At 43.7% G+C, this 23,469-nt stretch overlaps 1 protein-coding gene across 11 annotated transcripts in view; it reads right to left on the bottom strand.

The window, feature by feature from the left end:
- Positions 1-23,469, bottom strand: part of ash1l (ash1 (absent, small, or homeotic)-like (Drosophila)) — a 371,451-nt gene that overhangs the window by 220,015 nt on the left and 127,967 nt on the right. For all 11 annotated transcript variants that reach the window (XM_069940548.1, XM_069940547.1, XM_069940556.1 and 8 more), the window contains one exon: positions 1,083-5,331. In XM_069940548.1, the coding sequence (XP_069796649.1) occupies positions 1,083-5,331 (4,249 nt within the window). The remainder of the gene's footprint in view (positions 1-1,082; positions 5,332-23,469) is intronic.

Raw genomic sequence — 23,469 nt, 5'->3', positions numbered from 1 at the left:
ACCTACCGGGAACAAACATTACCTAAGTTGATGGAAGGAGAAGAGAAGAAAAAAATGGACTCAGTAGAATTTCTGGTGTATTTTTGTTGAATGACAACATTGTCTAACTGAATTAATGCAACCTAGATTGTATAACTAAAATGGATGAGAGGGGGGAGGGATGGGGTGGTGGCTTGGGAGGAGGGAGGGGGGAGGGAGAAAAAGTCACTGTAAATGTGTGGAAAAGAAAAAGTGTATATCATGGCTATTGTGATTTATGGTGTGAAAAAAAAAAAAAAAAAAAAAAAAAAAAAAAAAAAAAAAAAAAAAAAAAAAAAAAAAATTCTAATCTTTCCTTTTTCCTGGCCTCTTCTCTACATCCAATTATCACCTTTTGCCTGTTAGTCTATATTCCTCCCCCGCCACTTCTTTTATTACAGGAGTCTGCCTGCTTTCTCTTATTCCTTGAGGAAGGGCTCACTCAGGTCTGAGCTGTTAGTAGTATATTGTTACCTGCTATGGACGCTGTAAGACCTGCTGACTTCCTCCAGCATTTCTACGTTTTTACTACAATCACAGCATCTGCAGACTTCCGGGTTTTACACAATCCCAAAATTAGCAAGTTCAAAATCCAGCACAAACATCATTACATCGAAGCACAGCTAATAAGCAGACAATTAACTATGCAATTAACAAACGTGCAGGAGAAACACAGCCTCCATGGGAACTAAAGGGTAACCAACGTTTTGGGCCTAGGCCCTTCATAAGGAATAAGCAAAAAAACAGGCAGGCAATAAAATGTTGGGGGGTGGGGGGAGGAGAGAGGGTAGGAGGAAAGAATGGGCGGGGAAGAACACAGGATAACAGTTAAGAGGTCACTGGAAGATACAGGTGGGAGATGAGAAGTGGCGGGGGAGAAATAACTCTCTGATCCTTCTATTCAGACCTTTGCCTGTTTTTGCAAGGTTGAGGCCCAAAACATTGGTTATCCTTTACTTCCTGTGGATGCTCTGTGATCTACTGAGTTTGTCAGGCACAATTTGTGTATTGCACTCGACCACAGCACCTGCAGACTTCCTCATTTAAGGATTAACAGTTCCTACCTGCTGGTGTCAGGATGGTTCTTTCTCCCGAAGGGGGCCTGTCCCTCCTGATTAACCTGCTTGATAAGCCGTCCTGCGACGCAAGAAGTTCGGGGCTGTCGGACTGTTTTTTGCGCCCCAGACTGCTTGAGGGCTTACTAGGCTTGTAGCTTCCTATTGCACTTGTAAACAGATTGGTATGCTCTTCACTGACGCTCGACTCCGAACTGGACACATATCGTCCTGCGCACGAGCCCGTTGACCCATCCATACAGTCTATTTGGAGAGGAGTTTGCAATCCCACTGATATGGATCCATGTTCCGTCGAGTCCCTCCGAGCCCACTGGTCCCCCCTTCCGAGTAAACCTTTGGAGGTGGTCAAGTGGGTGAATGGCATGTGGCACCTGTGTTTGTCCTTGTGTTTGTGCCTTTCTGACATTGCTTCCTTTCCGTATCCATAACGACGCAGCAGCGAGGGATTGACTGCTAAACCGTCAACAGAGGACGCATTCTGCTCAGAGGAGCGGTGTTCCCGGTGCTTGTGCCGATGTTTGTGTTTGTGCTCATGCATCCAACTGTAAGCCATCTCTGCTGGAATGCTGGCATAAGTGCCCATGGATAGCAGCGAGGTCCGGCTGCCAGCTAAGAAGGCCTCCGGCCTGAGAAGTCTGTGTTTCTTCTTGTGGTACTTGTTGGGGTTCAGGAGCAGGTGGCCAGCATGCATGTAGGAGGGAGGGGGCATGGTACTGCTCAAGGAAGGGGGAGGGGGGGGTGGGGGAGGGGGGTAGAGTGTGGGAGGATACCGCGCGTAATAGCCCAAACCCAGCGGGCCTGCTGAAACTGGGGTTGTGGAGTAAGGCATACTGTAGGAAGGGAAGAAACCACCGTTGGCGAGGGGAAACCCCAGACTGTGAACAAAGGGGACTTCAGCCATGGCATCACGCATTTTCGGGGGCCTCCCCCTCTTTTTCTTCAGTTCAGGCTTCCGCACGTAGTGCATGGGGTCAAAAGGGAAAGGAGGGTGTGTGTAGAAGCTGCCAAAGTTGATCCGAAAGATGGAAGGAAGAATGTCTCGGGGGATGTAGTGATGACTTCTGTGAGTTATTCGTAGCTCACTCAATCTGGTTATCAGTTCCTCCAGTTCAGCCAAAAAGTTAGGGTCTTGTTTGTTCCTCAGCTGTAAATACTTCTTCTTCCGTTTCCTCTTCTGCCGCTTTAGTTTGTCATAGCTGAGATAGTCATGGGCTCTGCGTTTACACTTGTGCTTATGTTTCTCTTTCAGTCCAGACAGGACCGCCGCACTCTCAGGAGGCATGACGGAGACGTGGTCGAAGGAGTACCTCCGTTTCCGCGGCCCACAGAATTTCTCGGCCCGGTCTGATGTGCTGTTATTGTCCGTGCCAATACCGCTGTCACTGGGGATGGTCTCCTCACTGTGGGACTCGCTGATGGGCGAAGGCGTGGCCTCCTTCAGTGATGTCAACTCGCATAAATGGGACGGGGAGTTGGGCAGCAGGGTCGGGGGCGACAGCTTCCGGCGGCCCTTGGAGGCCTTACGGCTGGCTAGCGCCTGTGCCGCCCTGCCCTTGGTGCTGTGCAGGTGCAAGTTTGGCACTGGGGTGGGCTCGATGAACCCTGCATCGCTGCTGGCGGGACTCTGACTTCCACTCACTCCTGATGACTGGGAATAGGTTGGTGAAGGCAGAACATCAGGCATGTTTGAGCCTGACGACTGCGTGAAGTTTGGCAGCACTTGTCCGAGTGCCGTGGTGAAGGCTGGTGGTGAGGGCTTACTATCGAGAGACAGCATGCTACTTATGTATGGCCCATCTAATGACATTTTGGGCTTTCGGCCTCTTTTCTTTCCTATGTAAATTGTTCCTTTTTTACTAACGTTAATTTGCTGGCCTGCTTTGGAGCCAAAGGTGGCAGTGAAGGTTGAGACAGAACTACTTAGCTTAGATTGCACTTTCCCTTTGTTACTGGACCCACCAGCGCTCAGGAGGATTTGGTTCAAAAGATTCTTCCTCTTTAGCGTCTTCATCTTGTTGATCTTTTTGATGAATTTCTTGTCCAAAAGTGTTCTCATCAATTGCCTCTTCCCCTTCTTGGATGACTTTGAGTCAGTTTCACTCCCCATCCCGAACTCATCTCCCCCCGCGGTCATTTTCTGCGGAAACTCCCCCGGCTTATTCTTCGGCTCACCTGACTCAAGACCATGTGGGTGTGCAGCGTCCACTTCAGGCTCACCGCCACTGTCGGTGGCTGCAGAGGGTGCAGCAAGCAATGAGGCCGGTGCCACAGCTTGGACTGTGGGCATCAGCTGCTTTTTTGGCCTGCCCCGCCTCCGCTTTCCAGGAAGGGAGGGCATGAATGTTTTACTGGGCACAATCTCGGTTTCTGGCTGAAGTACCGGCGGCTCCTTCTCCCTCATAAATTCCTTGGCCTTAGATACCACAGAAAGTACTTTGGAAGGAGGGATCTTTAAGGTCCTGCGTGGTGGCTCTTCGAGATGAGGCATGGGGTCAAGCTTTGTGCGGGCTCTTTTAGGCTTGTGAAGGCTTGAAGCACCACTTAATAATGGAGGGTCTTGTGAACCGTTTTTAGAGACCCTCTCTTCATGGTAACCTTGCTGGGATATAAAATGTCTCCCTCCCTCAGTTTTCTGGGGCAGAGGTGGGGAAATGCATGCCTTGGTCAACTTTGGCAGGCGGGGTTTAATTATTTTAGGTTCACTTAAAACTGATGCAAACCCCGGGCTCCTCATCATATGTGGATGGTCAGAGTGAATCTTTTGCTCTGTTCTGTAAGCGATGGGTTTCAGTTGCCCTGGTGATACTGCTGGTGAAGTCAAACACTCGCCAAAAGCACCAACAGTACTGCCCGTGATCACTTTCATTCGGGGGCTCTTTCCTTTCCGTTTGTTTACAAGTTTTGGCTGGAGAGCAGAGCTGGGGACCGAGCAGTTCTGGTACGTTTTTTGTAGCTGCTGATGCGCCACTTTCAGTGTGCTGGGCTTGAGTGAGGGTTTACTGTTCAGGAGGCTTTTGAAGCTAGCCACTGTGCTGCAGACAGAACTGGGAGGGTCGGCCTTGGGGCTGGGAGAGCACAGGAACTCCCGATTCCTGTCGGCCAGTTGGGTGAAAGCCTTCATGCTGTCTAGGCGTGGAGGCTGCAAACCACTTTCACTTGTATGATCTGTGGTCGCCGCCTCTGTGCTGAAATTGTGAGCGTGGAGCTTGAAGCCAAAGTGAAGGGAGAGGCTGCTCGACGCGGGCTGACTTTCGGCTGCTGGCTTGGTATCCTTGTCTGAAATGACCAACGCTTGCTTGGCTTCTACCTGGGCGGACGTGGACTGAGGCGGAAGAGGCGGAGGAGGAGGAGGAGGAGGAGGAGGGGGAGGAGGTGGAGGGGGAGGAGGGGGTGGAGGGAAAGCAGCATTCCTGCTTAGTGAAACTGCAGGTCCCGCGGGCGAGGGTGCAGAAAGGGCCCCTTCCACCCCAGCGCCACTGGAAGACCTCCTCCCATAGACATCAGTGCTGGCCACAGCTCGGTGGTCTGCTGAAGTGCAATTAGTTGTCGGTTGCTTGTCTAGCTTAGGGATAGTGTGCTCTGCCTTCTCCGCGGAGGTCTGATCACGGCACGGCGAGATACCTTCACTGCACAATGTCGTTGTCTCGCCCACCAGAGATCCCTGCCTCACCGACGGCTTCTCCAGTAGAGTCTCCTTGTTCATCTGGGTGAAACCAGCCTTGCCACTTTTACCACTGGTGGCATCTTTCCCACATGGCAAAGCTTCCGGTTCCGTTGAATTTACATTCTTGTAATCTATATAACTTGGAGTGCTCAAATGCTCTTTAACTGAGCTGGCAGCAGTGAGACCAGCTTTCAGCTGGCCCAAGTCTTTGTTCAGCACCATCCCATTGCCGAACGAGTGCTTCCTAAACTTGGTTCTGGAAAACTTTGATGCAGGACAGATGCTTTTCAGCATGGTTGATTTTTCAATGAAAGAAGCCTCACCGTTTGCTTGTTCTTTTGTGTCAGTGTTCCTAGTGCTCACTGTGCTACACACAGCGGCTTTACTACATTCAGACTGCTCCATACTGGTTGGGGGAGGAGGAGGGGGGGGAGGAGGAGGAGTAGGAGGGGGTGGCGGCGGGGGTGGCGGTGGTTTCTTCGGATCGCCTCCTGTCTGCGGATAGCGACTCTCCTCGATCGATGATTCAACCGTCTTCATGTCCTCACTTCTGCTGTGCAACTTCAAGGAGCCCTATAGGGAACAAAAGAAAACGTCAAACAACGCCTTTGACTGAATTACAAAGATGAACATAAAAACATTTTGTTCAGCTGTCGAATACATTCTGCAATTTCAACAGTGAGGCATCTTATACAACTCAATATTTTCTAGAATCAGAGCATGTCACAAAATTTGTTGTTTTGTGGCAGAATTACAGGTGCAGACATTGCTAAAAATTATATTTCCATTTCATGGCTTGGTTCAGCATCATGCTGAAGAAGATTGAAAAGAGGGTTGGTGCGAGAACACAGCCTTGCTTCACGCCATTGTTAATGGAGAAGGGTTCAGAGAGCTCATTGCTGTATCTGACCCGACCTTGTTGGTTTTCGTGCAGTTGGATAATCATGTTGAGGAACTTTGGGGGACATCCGATGCGCTCTAGTATTTGCCAAAGCCGAATGGAGGACCATCGCCTTCCCAAGATCGTATTATATGGCGAGCTCTCCACTGGCCACCGTGACAGAGGTGCACCAAAGAAAAGGTACAAGGACTGCCTAAAGAAATCTCTTGGTGCCTGCCACATTGACCACCGCCAGTGGGCTGATAACGCCTCAAACCGTGCATCTTGGCGCCTCACAGTTTGGCGGGCAGCAGCCTCCTTTGAAGAAGACCGCAGAGCCTACCTCACTGACAAAAGGCAAAGGAGGAAAAACCCAACACCCAACCCCAACCAACCAATTTTCCCTTGCAACCGCTGCAATCGTGTCTGCCTGTCCCGCATCGGACTGGTCAGCCACAAACGAGCCTGCAGCTGACGTGGACTTTTTACCCCCTCCATAAATCTTCGTCCGCGAAGCCAAGCCAAAGAAAAGATTTCCATAATAAATAAATAGTGCAAGAAAAATACGATAAAGTGAGTTAGTGTCTGTGGTTCACTGTCCATTCAGAAATCTGATGGTGGAGGGGAAGAAGCTGTTTTTGTGCTGTTGGGTGCTCGTCTTCAGGCTCCTGTACCTCCTTCCCGATGGTAGCAGAGTAAAGAGGGAATGGCCTGGTGGTGAGGGTCCTTGAGGATAGAGGCTGCTTTCTTAAGACCTGCCTCTTGTAGATGTCCTCGATGGAGTGGAGACCGGTGCCCATGATGACACTGGCCTGTTACCGTGCTGGTAACAGGGATGCAACCAATCATAATGCTCTCCACGGTACTCCTGTGTCTTTGATAAGATTCAAAATCTCCTCAAACTCCTCATGAAGTATAGCTGCTGGCAAGCCTTTTTTGTGATTGCATTGACGTGGAAGCTCTTCAGATCTTCAGAGATGTTGACACCCAGGAATTTGATGTTCTTAACCATTTCTACTGCTGACCTCTCGATGAGGCCTATTTCATTTTCTCCTGATTTCTCTCCCCTCCTGAAGTCCACAATCAATTCCTTGGTTTTGTAAACATGGAGTGCAGAGTTATGGTTGTGACACCACCCAACTAGCTGATCAACCAACTAATGTTGATTCATGTTTAACTTCCCATGCTTCTATATCTATGTCAAGAACTTTTATGACGAGATGAGCACTGAAGCAGCGTATACAGGAATGGATGGGTGAGACATAACCTTGAGCTCAGGTGGACCCAAAGTAACACTTGATAATATATTTAAAGTTCTAAATAATAAAAGAAAGACCAAGTTCAAAATTGAATCTTCATAAAGAACTATTAACAGCTAACATTGGAGTGTGGAGAGTCTCCAACTGAAAGCTACACATCTTAAACTTGAAAATATTTTTTTTTTCTTTTGTCTAATATCTTAGGACTGCAATGTGGTCAGAAATATTTGGGGAATTATAGATTCAAGCAAAAACTGGAAAAATCACAGCTGCTGTCTTGGCCAACTTGCAAGACATCAGCATCCCCCTCTTCAGCCTATAATGAGGCTGACCCAGACAGTTCATCACCTATGAGCCCTCATGGCCTGAGCTATGCGTCTAACTTCATGTCCTCTCCATCACAAAGAGCACTAACACATGTTGTACACTGACTCTACGCTGCAACAGAAAACACTCCCGTTATTTTCTGTGTTATGTTACTGGCTAATATGCATAAAACTCAGAAGTGTTCTGGCCACTTTCGACAGCAAGCATCTTTGACTGAGCAACCACTTGCTTCCTAATACCTCACACATGGCAAGGCTAGCAGAGTGGTTAGCGCACTGCCATTACAGCACCAGTGACCCAGATTCAAATCCGGCGCTGTCTGTAAGGAGTTTGAACTTTCTCCATGTCTGCATGGGTTCCCTCAGGGTGCTCCAGTTTCCTTCCACTCTCCAAAAATGTATGGGGGGGGGGGGTTGTTGTAGGTTATTTGGTATATTTGGGTGCTATGGGCTTATGGGTCAGAAGGGCCTGTTTCCCTGCTAGATCTAATTTAACATTATCGTCGTTCTGCACGATAGTGCTCAACAGGTCCAGATGGCGTAGCTCCACCCCCCCCACACTGTGGGCCACAGCACATTTATGGGGGGGGGGGGGGGGGAGGGGCACAGACTGAAATCATACAATATTTTAATTTTTTTAATGTAGTCAGTAAGAGAAGAGTATGGAAGAAGCCAACTAACCTCACAAGGGGGCCCCATAAACTTTGAGCTGAGTCCGAAAGGGCAATAACCAGAAAAAGGTTGAGAATGGCTGATGTACAGTGTGGATTCAGAATCAGATTTTATTGTCATGAACATGTCATGAAATTCATTGTTTAGAGGCAGCGTCACAGGGCAAACATTTATATAAATCAACTTCCAAAATAAATAAAAATAGTACAAGAAAAATTATAAAGTCAAAGTAAGGTGGTTGTGGTTCATTGATCATTCAAGAATCTGATGGCAGAGGGGAAGAAGCTGTCCTTGTGACATTGGGTCCTCGTCAGGCTCCTTCTCCTAGCTGAGTGAAGAGGACATGGGTTGAGTGGTGAGGCTCTTTGAGGATAGAGGCTGCTTTCTTAAGCGATTGCCTCTTGTATATGTCCTCAATGACTGATGCCTGAAATGTCGCAGGCCTGGTTAACAACCCTCTGGAGTTTTTCTTGTCCCAAGCGTTGGCACTTCCATATCAAATGGTGATGCAACAGCCAGAATGCTCTCCACAGGACACTGGTAGAAGTTTTCAAGAGACTTTGGTGACAACTGAAGACTCCCAAAAACTCCTCCACAACCAGCCTCACATGGTCATGGTCTGGTATGAGGATAGCAATAACCCTGTGTGAAAAGCCTTCCAAAAAACAGTAGACACTGACCAGGACATCACTGGCAAACCCCTCTCCACCATCGAGAACACTGGAAACACTGCCCTCAGAGAGCATCAAGGATCCACAGCACCCAGCACATGCTCTGTTCTCGCTGCTTCTCGCTGCTGCCATCAGGAAGGAGGTAGAGATGCCACAAGACTCTCACCCACCAGGTTCAACAATAGCTGCTTCCCCTCCACCATCAGACTCCTCAACAACAAACTCACTCAGGAAATCATTTAAGGACGCTTACTCTTGCACTTCATTGATTTTTTTAATCCTCTCTGCATTGCACAGTTTGTTTATAATTCTATTTGTTTACATGTGTATGTTGAGTACAGTTTTCTTTGGCATTACCAATAAGTTATAATTCGGCCTCGTCCACAGGAAAATGAACCTCTGCTGTATGTGATGTTACGTACGCTCTCTGACAATAAATTGGAAATCTGGCAGTAATTCAGCCCAGGAGAACAGCACCCAACAAAGCTCATTAATCCCTTTCTAAATTCCTGCGCGTGGCTTACATCTCGAGATTTCTCAACAAAAAATCTGCATAACAGTAGATACTGTCACAACCCACATTCCTCAGAACCCAAATAGCTAAAAGAGGAACATTTGCTGAACAAATGGTTGTCATAAGAAGAGCTCGCAAACCACCATGATGTTGGCAGCGATCCAGTAAAAGAACAGACTCGTGTCTGGGGCAGGTAGAACCCCAGGATATACAATAAAATTGTCTTTCTGCTGTAAGCTGGATTTCAGAATTCTTGAGAACCAAAACAATCAAATGCATGTTTTACAACACTTCTGATTATTAAGTTCTTTAAAAGCATATCAGTTATTTCCTCCTGCTTCCTTCGCTAAAGCATGGTTGTGAATGCAGTGTTTAGTATTTTTTTTGGAGGAGGGATTTTTGTATTACTGTTGAACAAAGTTCATTTTGAAAAATTGCAATTTGTAGATGATAAATTGCCAAACTATGCACAATGAGTAATCAACTACACCATTAAAACAGCAGCCTGCATCCCCGAGAAGGGTATGAGCATAAAGACTTGAACATGGTTGTAGCTTTTTTTAAAAAAAAGACATAGAGCATGGTAACAGGCCCTTCTGGCCCACAAACCCGTGCTGCCCAAATATGCCAATTGACCTGCAACCCCTGTACATTTTTGAAGGATGGAAGGAAATCCACAACCCATGCAAATGCAGGGGAGAATTTACAAACACCTTACACAAAACCAGATTGGAACCTGGGTTGCTAGCACTGTAGTAGCGTTGCACTAACTGCTATACTAACCGTGGCGCCCTGCAGGATCACAGCAGACTGGGACCAAGAAAGAATTAAAACAAAAACAGAAAACGCAGGAAGTAATCAGCATGTCAGGCAACATTTGTAGCATTCCATTCATGTTGGACACCCTTGGTCAGAACTGAACTGAGGCAAAAATAAAGCTTGCAAAGCGGCAGGAAGGGTGGGGAGGGAAGATGTCTCTGTTAGGTGAGATCATGAGGACATGATGTAATCAAGGTTTATCTGGTCAATGAGTGAATGCGGTAAACAAGGGAAGGCTATTGCTTTCCATGGATGCTGTGTGGCCTGATGTGTTTCTCTAGCACTTTTATGCATTGTTGAATGAGTGAATTGTAGAAATCATCAATTTTGCTTAATTTGAACAATTAACAGTTAAATTCAACCTTCCTAATAGGCATTTTTTTTAGATATCTACAAATTAGACATTTTGTTCAGTCTAAATTCTCTAACTTTCCTCGAATTCCCGATACCAAAGTTCTTGATTTATTTTTTGATTTAAAGTTTTCCCATGGTGGATCGATAGCAATTATCTATTGCAATTTGATGGACCTAAGAATATGTTCACGGACAGGAATCAAGAATGATTGGTAACAAGATTGGAATCCATCAATTCCAGACAAAGACTACTAGGATAACACGCTTGATCTGATTAATAATACTTCAATTCTGTGCACGACATTGTTTATTGTACATAGAATACATATGCCTAAAGTTAGATGATCACGTTTTTATCCTGATGATGATCCACTATGTGACAAATGTAAAATTTTTGAGGCCTCTCTGATTCATATGTTCTAGGAGTGCCTAGAACTACAAGAATATTGGGAGCAATTCTTTAAAACTCTATCACAGATTCTTAGGATTAAATTAGAACCGTGTCCTTTTTTGGGTGATTCTCGAGAAGAGAGGATTTCATTGAATTCAACTCAAGAAAGAATAGCAGCTTTTACTTCACTGATGGCCAGACGAGCAATTTTGATAAGATGGAAAAACAGTAGAGCACCAAAACGTACTCAATGGGTACAGGATGTTATGTCTTGCTTGAGTTTGGGGAAAATTAGGTCTAATGTTAAGGAGATCAATGTTGAATTTGACAAGTTATGGGATATGATCATTATTTGATTACTTCGGCAGGGGTGCTGGGGGTTTTCTTTCCAATGTCTGAGAGCTGATATTCGATTCTTTACAATTTATTTGCTGATGACTGGGTTTAATGGGAGGGGTTAGATTAGTATGTGGGGGGGGGGGGGGGTCTTTTCTTCCTTTTTTTTTCTACAACTAGGTCTATTTAGATAATTAGAATGTATATCTCAATATTTGAATGAGGTGAAATTCTCATATGGATTTTTCACTTTTTTGAGAATTATATAAGACAATGTATAATTTATATGTGACGCATATTCTGTATTGCATTATATAAAATACATATAATTAATTAATATCTAAACAATATATACATGTCATATTTCTCTCTATCAAGTTAATAAAAATATTTTTAAAAGAAAAATCATCAAAACCATAAATTGTGGCTGCAATCACGAAGAAGGTGAACCTTCCAATGCTAGAATATTCTTCACTCTTGGGTAAGGGGACCAAAACTGTCCGCAGACCTCCTAACATGGCTTTGCCAACACCCTGCACCATTGCAACAATACTTCCCTTTCTCTAAACTCCACCCTTTAACACTAAAAGGCAAAATGCCATTTGCTTTAACTACGCTGCACTGCCCGCTAACTTTTTTGTGATTCACTCAAAGTATCACAAGTTCAAACCCTGTTCTGTACAGGCCCTCATTCACCCAAAGATTGAAGATTACCCCTCGATCACAGGTAAATCCCTCTCAATTTTATGCTTCAAGGGACATAAGAAAGAATTTGGCTAATTACCCTTACAACCAAAGTACTTGGAGTACTGGCAAAGACAGTAAAAGTTCGAGGCTCCAAGGCAGGCGTAGTTAGTCACCCCATTGACCTGTACTCCAGGACAACGTTCCTTCATTATGGATCAGAAGCACCAACCTTTTGCGTGCTTAACCCACTGCTCTACACCAGTAGTTTTTCAACCTTTTTCTTTCTACTCTCATACCATTTTAAGTATTCCCTATGCCATCGGTGCTCTGTGATTAGTAAGGGATTGCTTCAGGTGGTATGGGGGTGGAATGAAAAAGGTTGAAACCCACCGTTTTAATTGTCTCTCATTGACTTGTTATGTGCACCGTTTCATAACTCCAAAGGAAATGGGCCAATGACAATTTTTCTCCAGCAAAATATTTCAGTAATAATTAGGTCTAGAGCAGTGATTCTCAACCTTCCCTTCCCACTCACATCCCACCTGAAGCAATCCCTTACTAATTACAGAGCACCGATGGCATAGGGATTACTTCAAGTGGGATGTGAGTGGAAAGCAAAAGGTTGAGAACCACTACTCTACAACTATGACTGTGTGGCAAGGCAAAATTCAAATGCTATTTACAAATTCTGCCACAGTTGTCGGCAGAATCACAAATGGCAACAAGCATACAGGAGGAAGTTAGATCAGCTAGCAGAGTGGTGTCACAACAGCAATCTTGAATTCAACGTTAGCAAAACGAGAACTGATTGAGGTCTTCAGGAGGAAATCAGGAGAACACGAACTAGTCCTCATCAAGGGATCAGCAGTGGGGAGAGGGTCAAGAACTTCAAATTCCTGGTGGGGGGGGGGTCTACATTTCTGAGGATCTGTCCTGGAACCTCAACATTGATGCAATCATGAAGAAGGCTTGTCAATGGCTATACGTCTTGAGGAGTTTGAGGAGATTCGGTATGTCACAGAAGACTCTTGGAAACTTTTACAGGTGTATTGTAGAGAGTATTCTGGCTGGGATGGAAGTGCCAATGCTCAGGACAAGATAAAAACCTTCAGAGCATTGTTAACTCAGCCTGCCACATCATGAGCACGTCTTCATTCCATTAAGAACATCTACAATCAATGATGTCTAAAATAAGCAGCCTCTATCCTCAACAACCCCCACCATCCAGGCCATGCCCTGTTCACTCTGCTACCATTGGGAAAAAAGTAGAGGAGCCTGAAAATGAGCACTCAACGGCACAAGGACGGCTTCTTACCCTTTGCTATCAGATGCCTGAATGATCAATGAACCAGACACAGCTTATTTTATCTTTTTTGTTTTCTTGAACTATTTTTACTTATTTTGTAAGGAGGTTTATATAAATGTTGCAATGTGATGGTGCCACAAAACAATGAATTTCGCAACATTTTCATGACAATAAATTCTGATTCAATTGATATCAGATTTAGCCGCAACCAAATGAATTTTGCAACATTTTCATGACAATAAATTCTGATTCAATTGATATCAGATTTAGCTGCAACCAAATGTCCTACAGCCCACTCACCCAGCCAAAATAAAGTAAAGCTCAATTGAGAGGAGCTTAAGTCCAGCCATTGTCCCTTCTCCAAAGACAACAGAATTCTGAAAACACTAAATATCAAGAAAGGGAACAATATTTATGGGGGAGGGGGGGGGGTGGGAGGAGTTAAAAGGAGTGCCAGAAAGGAAGTAGGAAGGACTACAGCCATCGCAAGATGGTCAATTATGAACTGCAGACAACCAATGTGGGAAAACTGCAGTTTCAAGACGCCAGTGCTAAGCTACTTTTATTGTTCCCACGATCACGCTGACCCATGCAGTTAATTGACACCATATTTGTATTAGAGAAAATGTGAATTCACAAGCCACACAAGTAACAACAGATTAGGCATACTGGATTGAAATGGAAAAGAGTCCCCTTGGGTTCTGGGGCCCATAGAAATACAGAAAGTCCGCTGGAGACATCCACTTAAGCTACAGCCACCGACCGGCACCGAAGCTTCCAGTGGAGAACATTCAATATTTGTGTGGTGTGCATGCTTTTGCCATTGTGTACTGGAATGGAGGAGTGTGTCAGAAAACAGGAGGAGGTCCAGTCTGTTCACTTTCCCTTTTTGGGGAGAGGGAGAGGTTTGAGGCACCAGCAATCATGCCACACACAGACAGAAATTGGTGTTCAACTCTGCCACTTGGAATTAAAACCAGCCAGACCGATAGAACAGAAGCTTCTCTTTTCTGTGTTTTAAAAAAAATAGAGCTCCAGTGAAATATGAATCCAGGGCTTTAATTAAATGTGGGTTTGGACCGCGAAATGTGTCTGCAATTCAGCAGCAACTGGTGGGCTCATTCAGGGAGCTGACAACATTCCTTAATGTGGGAAACAAAAATATCTTTCAAATGGGCAGTCTAGGGCACTTTTCCCCAGAAAAGACAAAATTATGCTCTTTTACAAAGCTCTGAATTAAGGTTTGCTTTGATTATGGAGGTGCAGAAATATTTCCTCTATTAAGTGCCTATATACAGTAAAACTAGAATTCAAGCAACCAGCAAAATCGAGGAAAATCAATAAATAAAAATTGAGACGAATAAGAATAATTAAAAATTTAAATAAAAGTTTATTTAAACTCTCTCAAGTTGCGTCATGTTTAAGTTTAGAAAAAACAACATCCTTTTATAAACTATTTTCACATGGGTTAATTTGTATTTTGATTTCATTTTCAGACTGTTCTGGATTTCTGTTGTATTTTATTGGCAAGGACCAGATAAATAGTTTGTAACTACTGTTGTAGTTACACTCAGTTTAGGCTGCCCAGCCTTTTACTTTTGTTTGTTTATTTTAGTAGGTTAGATGGATTTTTAACAATATTTTTTTCTCTCTATTTTGAATATTCTAAATTGAGGAGAACGTGACAGTATTGTTCAGTATGTTATAATGTCATATGTTGTATTATGTATTGCAATATATTAATGTTTCTGCTTTTACTATTCGATTCTGTATTCTACTCTCCTCATGTATTGTTTACTATAGTACATTTAATAAAAAGTAACTGTTCACTGGTGAAGATGGGAGCAAATATTCAGCCAGCGGAGGGCCTTGGTTGTGCTTTGCTCGTAGCAGCTATTTGAATAAAGTTGTGTGAAACAGCAATGGCATCGGCCAGGTTGAAGAGCTGGTTGATGCCGCTCGCCGTTGGGGCGACTCTCTTAAAAGGTATCCTTATCCTTGCTCAGAGTCACCCAGTCAGAGGCTTTAAATAAAAGTTCAATGGCTCTCTGCGGAGGGGGGGGGAACCTGCAGATGCAGCGGCAGTTGAATGTTTTCAAAGAATGTGACTGAAAATAAAGTCAAATGCTTTAAGGTTCAGTGTAAGTACAGTTTAGTATTTTCGTCTTTTAAACTGTTTATTCTTAATGCAGGTATATTAGTTAGGTACTGTAAGAATGAGTCTCAATCAACCAGAAAACTCACTTATCTGGCATCTACCAATCCGCATAGGTGCCGGATGCCAAAGGTTTTACTGTACTTATATATCAGCCAGTAAGTCATCTATCAGGGAATTCAGGATAATTCTTTCAAAAGTGAGAATGTGGAACTTGCTCCCAAAAGGACAAGCTGATGTGAACAGCAGAGGTAGATTTCAGGGACAAGTTGGATAAACATCTGAGGTCAAAAGAAATAGAATGACAGGATGATGTGAAGAGGCATGGGAGATGACCTGTATGGACATGATGGATAACAATGGCTGAGAAGCTTGTTATTCTGTGCTACACATCCTGCATAAAATTCAAGATTCTTTTATTGTCATGTAATATTGCACTAAACTATCTTCTGCCTACTGAAAGGCAGATAAAATCACCATTAGTGTCGCCTGGTGCCTCTTACAATAGGACAGAAAGAGAAGCAAAGGAGAATCCCTTCAAAGACACTGAGTGTCCGTGGATTCACAGACTCCTGGTCGAATCATCGGCAAAATGTCCTATTCCAAAATCGGAGTTCAGGAACAGTAATGGAAATGCCTTCAGGAGAGCACAATTTAACCAGAAGAGACAATAAATTCTGATTCTGTTGCGAATGATGGCGTTGTTGCCATGTATTATCTCAGCCAATCAGGCAGTGGTCAGTACGAGACATCCTGCAGAGTCGACAAGAATTTGATGGATGCAGAGAGGTTGTCCCCTTATTCGACCATCCAGATCATCTGGAAGGATGCCTCATCACCAAAACTCACTAACATGCATCATGAACTAGCCTGGCTGGTAGTGAAAGGAGCCCTCCAGTAAGATCCTTCCTGCGCCAATGGAATACCATTGCATGATGCCCTCGCAATGACTGTGATTCAGGCACCTGCCAGAATCACCCACCTCTTTGCAAAATTGTGGATTTGCTAAGAATGCGTGAAGAAGGATGCAAGGATCCTTGTAATGGTTCATCCCCAGCAGCAGTGTGAAGAGGACTCACTGATTTACAGGCTGTTCTCTGGAGCACAGGCAGAGATCAGAGCTACTGAAAGGTCATCGACCTGGTGAGTGACGAACTTTGGTTTGCTACTGTGATAGTACAGATCTATCACCAATGTACATAGTGTATATAGTTACTGTATCTAGACTGTGCTTACAGCGATTGGCTGAGAGCTGAGCCACGCCTACTGTCTGGGCCTTAAAGGGTTGTGTCCCTAGCAAGGTCGGATCATTCCGGACTGGTCGGCAACCTGTGAAGAGCTCCTGTCTTTTCCTAATAAAAGCCTTGGTTTGGATCAACAAGTCTTTGATTCTTTCGACGAGCTCTACAGCTACCCATATAATTTCCAACACTAAGCCCTTCTTTTATTTCTTCCACTTGCTTTGAATAACATGGGAGTTTAAGTAGCAGCTCAGTGAAGAGCATTTTACCTAGATGGTGGATATTGCTCAAATCAGGTTAACAATGAAACACACGTAATCGAGCCAGCAAATTAAAATGATCATCTGAAAAGATGGGGAAAATTATCATAAAAAGGAACCAGCACCTGTTTCCTAGGGCAGCATCAGCAATCAATAGAGGGACATATGTACAAAGTTAAGGGAGGGAGGTTTAGGGGAGACATCAGGGGCAAGGTTTTTTTAAAGCAGAGAGTTGTGGGGGCCTGGAATGCCTTGCTGGGCGTGGTGGTAGAGGCTGGAACATAAGGGGCATTTAAAAGACTTCTAGACAGGCACATAGATGGAAAAAAATTAGTGGGTAATGGGGTGTGGAGGGTTTAGTACTTTTTTTCTGGAAAAGATATGTGGATCAGCACAACATTGAGGGTCGAAGGGCCTGTACTGTGCTGTATTGTTCTAAGTTAAGGGTTATTTGCTGGAGGAATGGTTAGCATAGCAGTTAGCGCAATGCCTTTACAGCACCAGAGATTGGGACTGCACCGGGGTTCAAATCCTCTGCTGTCTGTAAGGAGTTTGTACATTTTCCAATGTCTGCGTGGGTTTTCTCTGGGGGCTCCAGCTTTCTCCCATCATTCAAAAACGAACTGGGTTGTAGGTTAACAGGGGGCAAAATTGGGCGGTATGGACTCGTGGGCCAAAATAGCCCATTACTGGGCAGCATGTCTCAACAAACAAACAAACAAATAAATAAATAGATACAGATAGACCCCGGTTTACAACGTTCCAACTTACGATGTTTTGAAGTTCTGATGATCAGAATCTGTTTTGAATAAAGGTAAGTCGGGGTCTACCTGTATCAACGTGGTTGCTTTTCCATCTCTTGAAGTGATGTTGAGGAAACATTCGCTGACGGACAATCAGCCACTGCCGCTTTTTTTGAAAAAAGGTGATTTGGAACGCATGCGCAGATTGCCGTCGCTGTGGAGGAAGAGAGAGCGAGAGTATGCACAGACAGACGCATGTTGCGAGGTGATGCCATTGCCCCTAGTTACCCGGCACCATGAGAAGGTGACGAGTGAGGGAGAGAGGGATGCTGAGAGCGGGGTCATCTTGCTCGCTGCATTCCATTCATTTAATAAGTGTTTCTACATTTGCATCAAGATTGGATCTATTTGTGTAGCTCTTGTTATTTCCCCTGTTTACAGATAGGGCCTGACTTACGATCATTTCAACTTACGATGCAAGTCCCGAAATCAACCCCCATCATAAGTCGTGATGTAACTGTAAATAAACTCATCAGGTCTCGTAGTGTCCATAGGAGGCAAAGATATTTCAAATTCCAAGACTTCAAATTCCTGGGAGTCAACATCTCTGAAGATCTATCCTGGGGCCTCCATGTCAATGCAATGGCGAAGAAGGCTTGCTAGTGGCTGTGCTTTGTGAGGAGTATGACTATCTCACCAAAGACTCTCGAAAACTTCTATGGATGTACTGTGGAGAGCATTCTGACCGGATGTATCCCTGTCTGGTATGGAGGTGCCAACGCACAGGACAGGGAAAGGCTACAGAGTTGTTAACTTGGCCAGAGCTATCATGTCTATTAATCTTTACTCCATTAAGGACCATATACAAAAAATGGCATCTCAAGAAAGCAGCCTCTCTCCTCAAAGACCCCCATCATCCAGGCCATGCCCTCTTCACACTGCTACCATTAGGAAGGAGGTACAAGAGCCTGAAGGTGACCACCCAGCGGCACAAGGACAGCTTCTTCCCTTCTGCCATCAGATTTCTGAATAGACAATGCACAGACTCCATCCACCTTCCCCTATTTTTTTTGCAGTTTATTTATATATTAATTTATTAATTGATTTATTTTGAAATGAGATTTATACCAATATTTTCACTGCAATGCTCTCGCAAAACAATGAATTTCATAATGTGTTCAAGACAATAAATTCTGATATATAACCAACGTTTCGAGCCTGAGCCCTTCTTCAAGGTATGAGTAAAAAGCTGGCAGGTGTCTGAAATAAAAGGCTGGGAGGGCTATTTCACAGACACAAATGAAACAGCCTAGACTTTTGCATTCTGATAAGCAGATCTCTGGAAAACTTCTGCACAGCACAAGAACCAGTAAGGAAGCAATGACAATTGGGAAAGGAGCCAACATCCAACCAATCATTTTTCAGTAAACACAGACACATTCAGGTGAGAACAAATTTAAACCTTATAGCACTTACTGAAAACAAAATAGTTTCACATGGTCAGTAAGTCTCCAATGGTGGCTGACAATATGAGGAATAAACACGAGGGAAAGGCAACAGAGGACACAAAGATTTCTTTTACAACGTCCTAAAAGTCAAGTTCATGGTAAAAACACAAAACTGGGGAAACTCAGCTGGTCAAATTGTGTACTTCATGTAGCAAAGATAAAGATACATAACCAATGTTTCTGGCTTGGGCTCTTCATCAAGGTATGAAAAAATGTCAGCAGGTGTCTGAACAAAATGGTGGGGGGAGGGGTAAGGGGGGGTGCACAGTCCCCAAGGCAGGAGGTAATAGGTGGATAAGGGAGGAAAGGGGGCAAGCAGGGGAAGGGGAGTTGGCTCTGTGAATGGGGAGGGAAGGGGGTAGAGATCTGGAGGAAAGAAGACAAAGGGAAAGGGAAGTTAGGGAGAATGGAGAGTAGGCTAGCAGAAAGTGTAAATCCCATCTGGTTGGAGAGTCCCCACATGGAATGTTGCTCTTCCAATTTAAGAAAAATCAGTCAACAAACTAAAATAAGAGGGTGGCATGGTTAGCATAGGGCAACACATTTACAGTGCCAGTGATCAGGACTGGGGTTCTAATCCCGCACTCTCTTTAAGGAGTTTGTATGTTGTCCCTGGGGGCTTTGGTTTCCTCCCACCGCTTGAAACATACCAAAGGTGTAGGTTAATTGGGTGTAAATTGGGCAGCACAGACTCGAGGGCCGAAATTTTTTTTAAAATTAATTGCAATGTGAACTCTCCCTCTGTGACAGATGAAGAAATTCCATTAATGGTCTAAAAACCACACTCATCAGGGTGCTGGAGAAAGCTACTTCCTGCGGATGCTTTTGTAACCTGCTGAATTTCTGCAGCACGTGTGTATTGTATTCCATCCCTGGATTTGCAGACTTTCTTGTTTAATCACTAATCACAGAACAATGCTCATTGTTTTCTATATAATTTCAAAGTGCTTGAAACCTAAAATGTTAGCTGATTTAACCTCCTGGCTTAATGTCAGGCATGATTTCATTCTGGCGCTCAATTTGTCATTGAAGCAGAGTTTTGACAACTTCACTAGGACGGCAATGAAGCTTCACATATTCTTCTTTTCTTTCTTTGGCTTGGCTTCGCAGACGAAGATTTATGGAGGGGGTAAATGTCCATGTCAGCTGCAGGCTCGTTTGTGGCTGACAAGTCCGATGCGGGACAGGCAGACAGGGTTGCAGCGGTTGCAGGGGAAAATTGGTTGGTTGGGGTTGGGTGTTGGGTTTTTCCTCCTTTGTCTTTTGTCAGTGAGGTGGGCTCTGCGGTCTTTTTCAAAGGAGGTTGCTGCCCGCCGAACTGTGAGGCGCCAAGATGCACGGTTTGAGGCGATATCAGCCCACTGACGGTGGTCAATGTGGCAGGCACCAAGAGATTTGCTTCATATAAAAATATAGGTTTAGCATAATAGTTAGCGCAACTCTTTTACAATGCCAGTATCCAGGATTCAAATCCAGCATTGACTGTAAGGAGTTTCTACATTCCCCCTGTGTCTGTGTGGGTTTCGTCCAGGGTTCCTGTTTCCTCCCACCCTTCAAAACATACGGGGATTGTAGGTCAATTAGATGCAATTGGCTGGCATGGGCTCGTGGGCAAAAAGGGTCAGTTACCATGCTGTAGGAACTTTAAAAGCGGCTCAATCAGCATAATATTTAGAGCAATGCTCTTCAGGCACCAGCAACCAAGTTTTAATCCGGCGCTGAGTTTGTGCATTCTCTTGTGTCTGTGTAGGTTTTCTCCAGGTGCTTTGATTACCTCCCACCCTTCAAAATGTATGGGTGCTGTTGATTAATTTGGGCGGCACAGGCTCATGGGCTGCAAGGGCCTGTTACAGTGTTGTACATTGAAATTAAAATGGTGCTTTTTTCCCATCAAATCAAAGGGCTAAAGAAATCAGTGAAACCTGGAAGTCTGCAGATGTTGTGATTGTAGCCAAAACACAGAAATGTTGGAGGGACTCGGCCGGCCGGTCCGTGGGAGGCGAAGATATTTCACTGATTTTTCGGTCTCAAGCCTGTCCTCAAGGTGTGAGTGAAAATAGACAAGTGGCTGAAGCAAAGGTTAGGGAAAGAATGGGAGGGGGAAGAGTCCAGACCAACTGACAAAAGGTGTTAATTACCCCTCCATTAATCTTCGTCAGTGAAGCCAAGCCAAAGAAGAAGAAAGAAGATAGGATAAGAGGAAAGGTGACAATTTATTTTGGCTCTGTGAAAAAAGGAGCAGAGAGAAAAGGGGAGGGGGGAGAGAGAGAGAGAGAGAGAGAGAGAGAGAGAGAGAGAGAGAGAGAGAGAGAGAGAGAGATCCTCATACACCCATGATGAGCTCATTGATTTTATCCACTTTGCTGACCTCAAATTCACAGTCCATCTCCAGCAACACTCTCCCTTGTATCGATCTCCCTCTGACTCAATCTTGGGAGACAAACCCTCGACAAACCCACCAACTCCCACAGCTACCTCGATTATACCTATTCGCACCCTCTCCCCCGTAGGGATTCCATTCTTTCTCTCGGTTCCTCTTTTCCTCCTATGGGCACTGCAAGACCGGCTGCCTTCCTCCAGCAATGAAATGGGTGGCCCACTTTATTTAAATTGGAGTCCCTTGTTTAAAAATAAGGACTCCATGAGGTAGAAAAACAAAAGTCTGCAGATGTTGCATAGAAATGCTGGAGGAACTCAGCCGGTCTCACAGCATCCATAGGAATTAAAGATCTAAAAATAAGGGTTCATCCATTTAAGATAGTGAGAATTCTTTTCTCTGTTAAAAGGTTTGTCGTCTTTAGAACTTGCTTCTTCAAAGGGCAATGGAAGCACTTTTGAATATTTTTTAAGGGAGAGGTGGACTAACTCCTGATAAGCAAGGAGGTGAAAGGTTAATGTGGGGTAGACAGGAATGCAAAGCTGACAACATTGGTAAGCTATGATCTTATCAAGACAGAGTACAATCCTTGTTCTCCCCAGCTCCCAATTCTCGTGGCTAAGATAATCATGGAAATATAGTATGGGCATAATGACACAAGGCTCAGAGGATATTATTTTTCGCTGACACTCATTTTGAAGTTTTAGAGAAAGCAATAACATTGACTGGGATCGGAATGTTTATTTGAATCAGCAATAAAAAATGGCATACTTCAGGAGTTTGAAAATTCCTCACTGGTTTCTAGATTTGCAAAGTGGTTCTCTTTTTTTAATTTTTTATTTTTCACACTATAAACCACATTGATCAAGATACATACATTTTTCTTTTCAAATATATAGTGTCGTTTTCTCCCCCCATCCCTCTTCCCATCCCACCCTCCCTACCTCCCCACCCATTCATTTAAAGTTCAGAATCTAAGATACATTAAACCCGTCAAACAATGTTGTCACTCAATAAAAATAAACAAGAAGTTCCACTGAGACAATTCTTTTCATTTCCTTCTCCTTCTGTCATTTTAGGTGGTAGATGTCCCCGGTAGGTGTTCTCTATTGTGTTTCATGTATGGCTCCCATATTTGTTCAAATATTGTAATATTATTTCTTAAATTATGTTATTTTTTCTAGTGGAATACATTTATTCATTTCTATATACCATTGTTGTATTCTCAAGTTATCTTCTAATTTCCAGGCTGACATAATACATTTTTTTGCTACAGCTAGGGCTATCCTAACAAATCTTTTTTGTGCACCATCCAAATAAAGTCCAAATTCTTTGTTTTTTATGTTACTTAGGAGGAAGATCTCTGGGTTTTTTGGTATATTGCTTTTTGTGATTTTTATTTAATATCTGGTTTAGATCTTCCCAAAATTTTTTCACTTTCTCACATGTCCAAATTGCATGAATTGTTGTTCCCATTTCCTTTTTACATCGAAAACATCTGTCAGATACCGTTGGGTCCCATTTATTTAACTTTTGAGGTGTAATATATAGCCTGTGTATCCAGTTATATTGTATCATACGTAACCTCGTGTTTATTGTATTTCTCATAGTTCCAGAGCACAACTTCTCCCATGCTTCCTTCTTTATCTTTATGTTTAAATCTTGTTCCCGTTTTTGTTTAGTTTTACTATTTGTTTCCTCATTCTCCTTTTCTTGCAGCTTAATATACATATTTGTTATAAATTTTTTGATTATCATTGAGTCTGTAATCATATATTCAAAATTACTTCCCTCTGGTAACCTCAGACTGCTTCCCAATTTGTCCTTCAAGTAGGATTTCAGTTGGTAGTATGCCAACACTGTATTTTGAGTTATATTATATTTATCCTTCATTTGTTCAAAGGATAGTAATTTATTTCCTGAAAAGCAATTTTCTATTCTTTTGATCCCTTTTTTCTCCCATTCTCTAAAGGAAAGGTTACCTATTGTAAAAGGGATTAGCTGATTTTGCATTAGTATTAGTTTTGGTAATTGGTAATTTGTTTTATTCCTTTCTACATGAATCTTCTTCCAAATATTGAGCAGATGATGTAATACTGGAGAATAATTATGTTGTACCAATTTTTCATCCCATTTATATAATATGTTCAGGCATCTTCTCCCCTATTTTATCTAGTTCTAATCTAGTCCAATCTGGCTTTTCCCTTGTTTG

The sequence above is a fragment of the Narcine bancroftii genome, chromosome 5, assembly GCF_036971445.1.
Source record: "Narcine bancroftii isolate sNarBan1 chromosome 5, sNarBan1.hap1, whole genome shotgun sequence".
NCBI classification, from domain to species: Eukaryota; Metazoa; Chordata; class Chondrichthyes; order Torpediniformes; family Narcinidae; genus Narcine; species Narcine bancroftii.
This window is presented reverse-complemented; position numbering and strand designations above follow the sequence as displayed.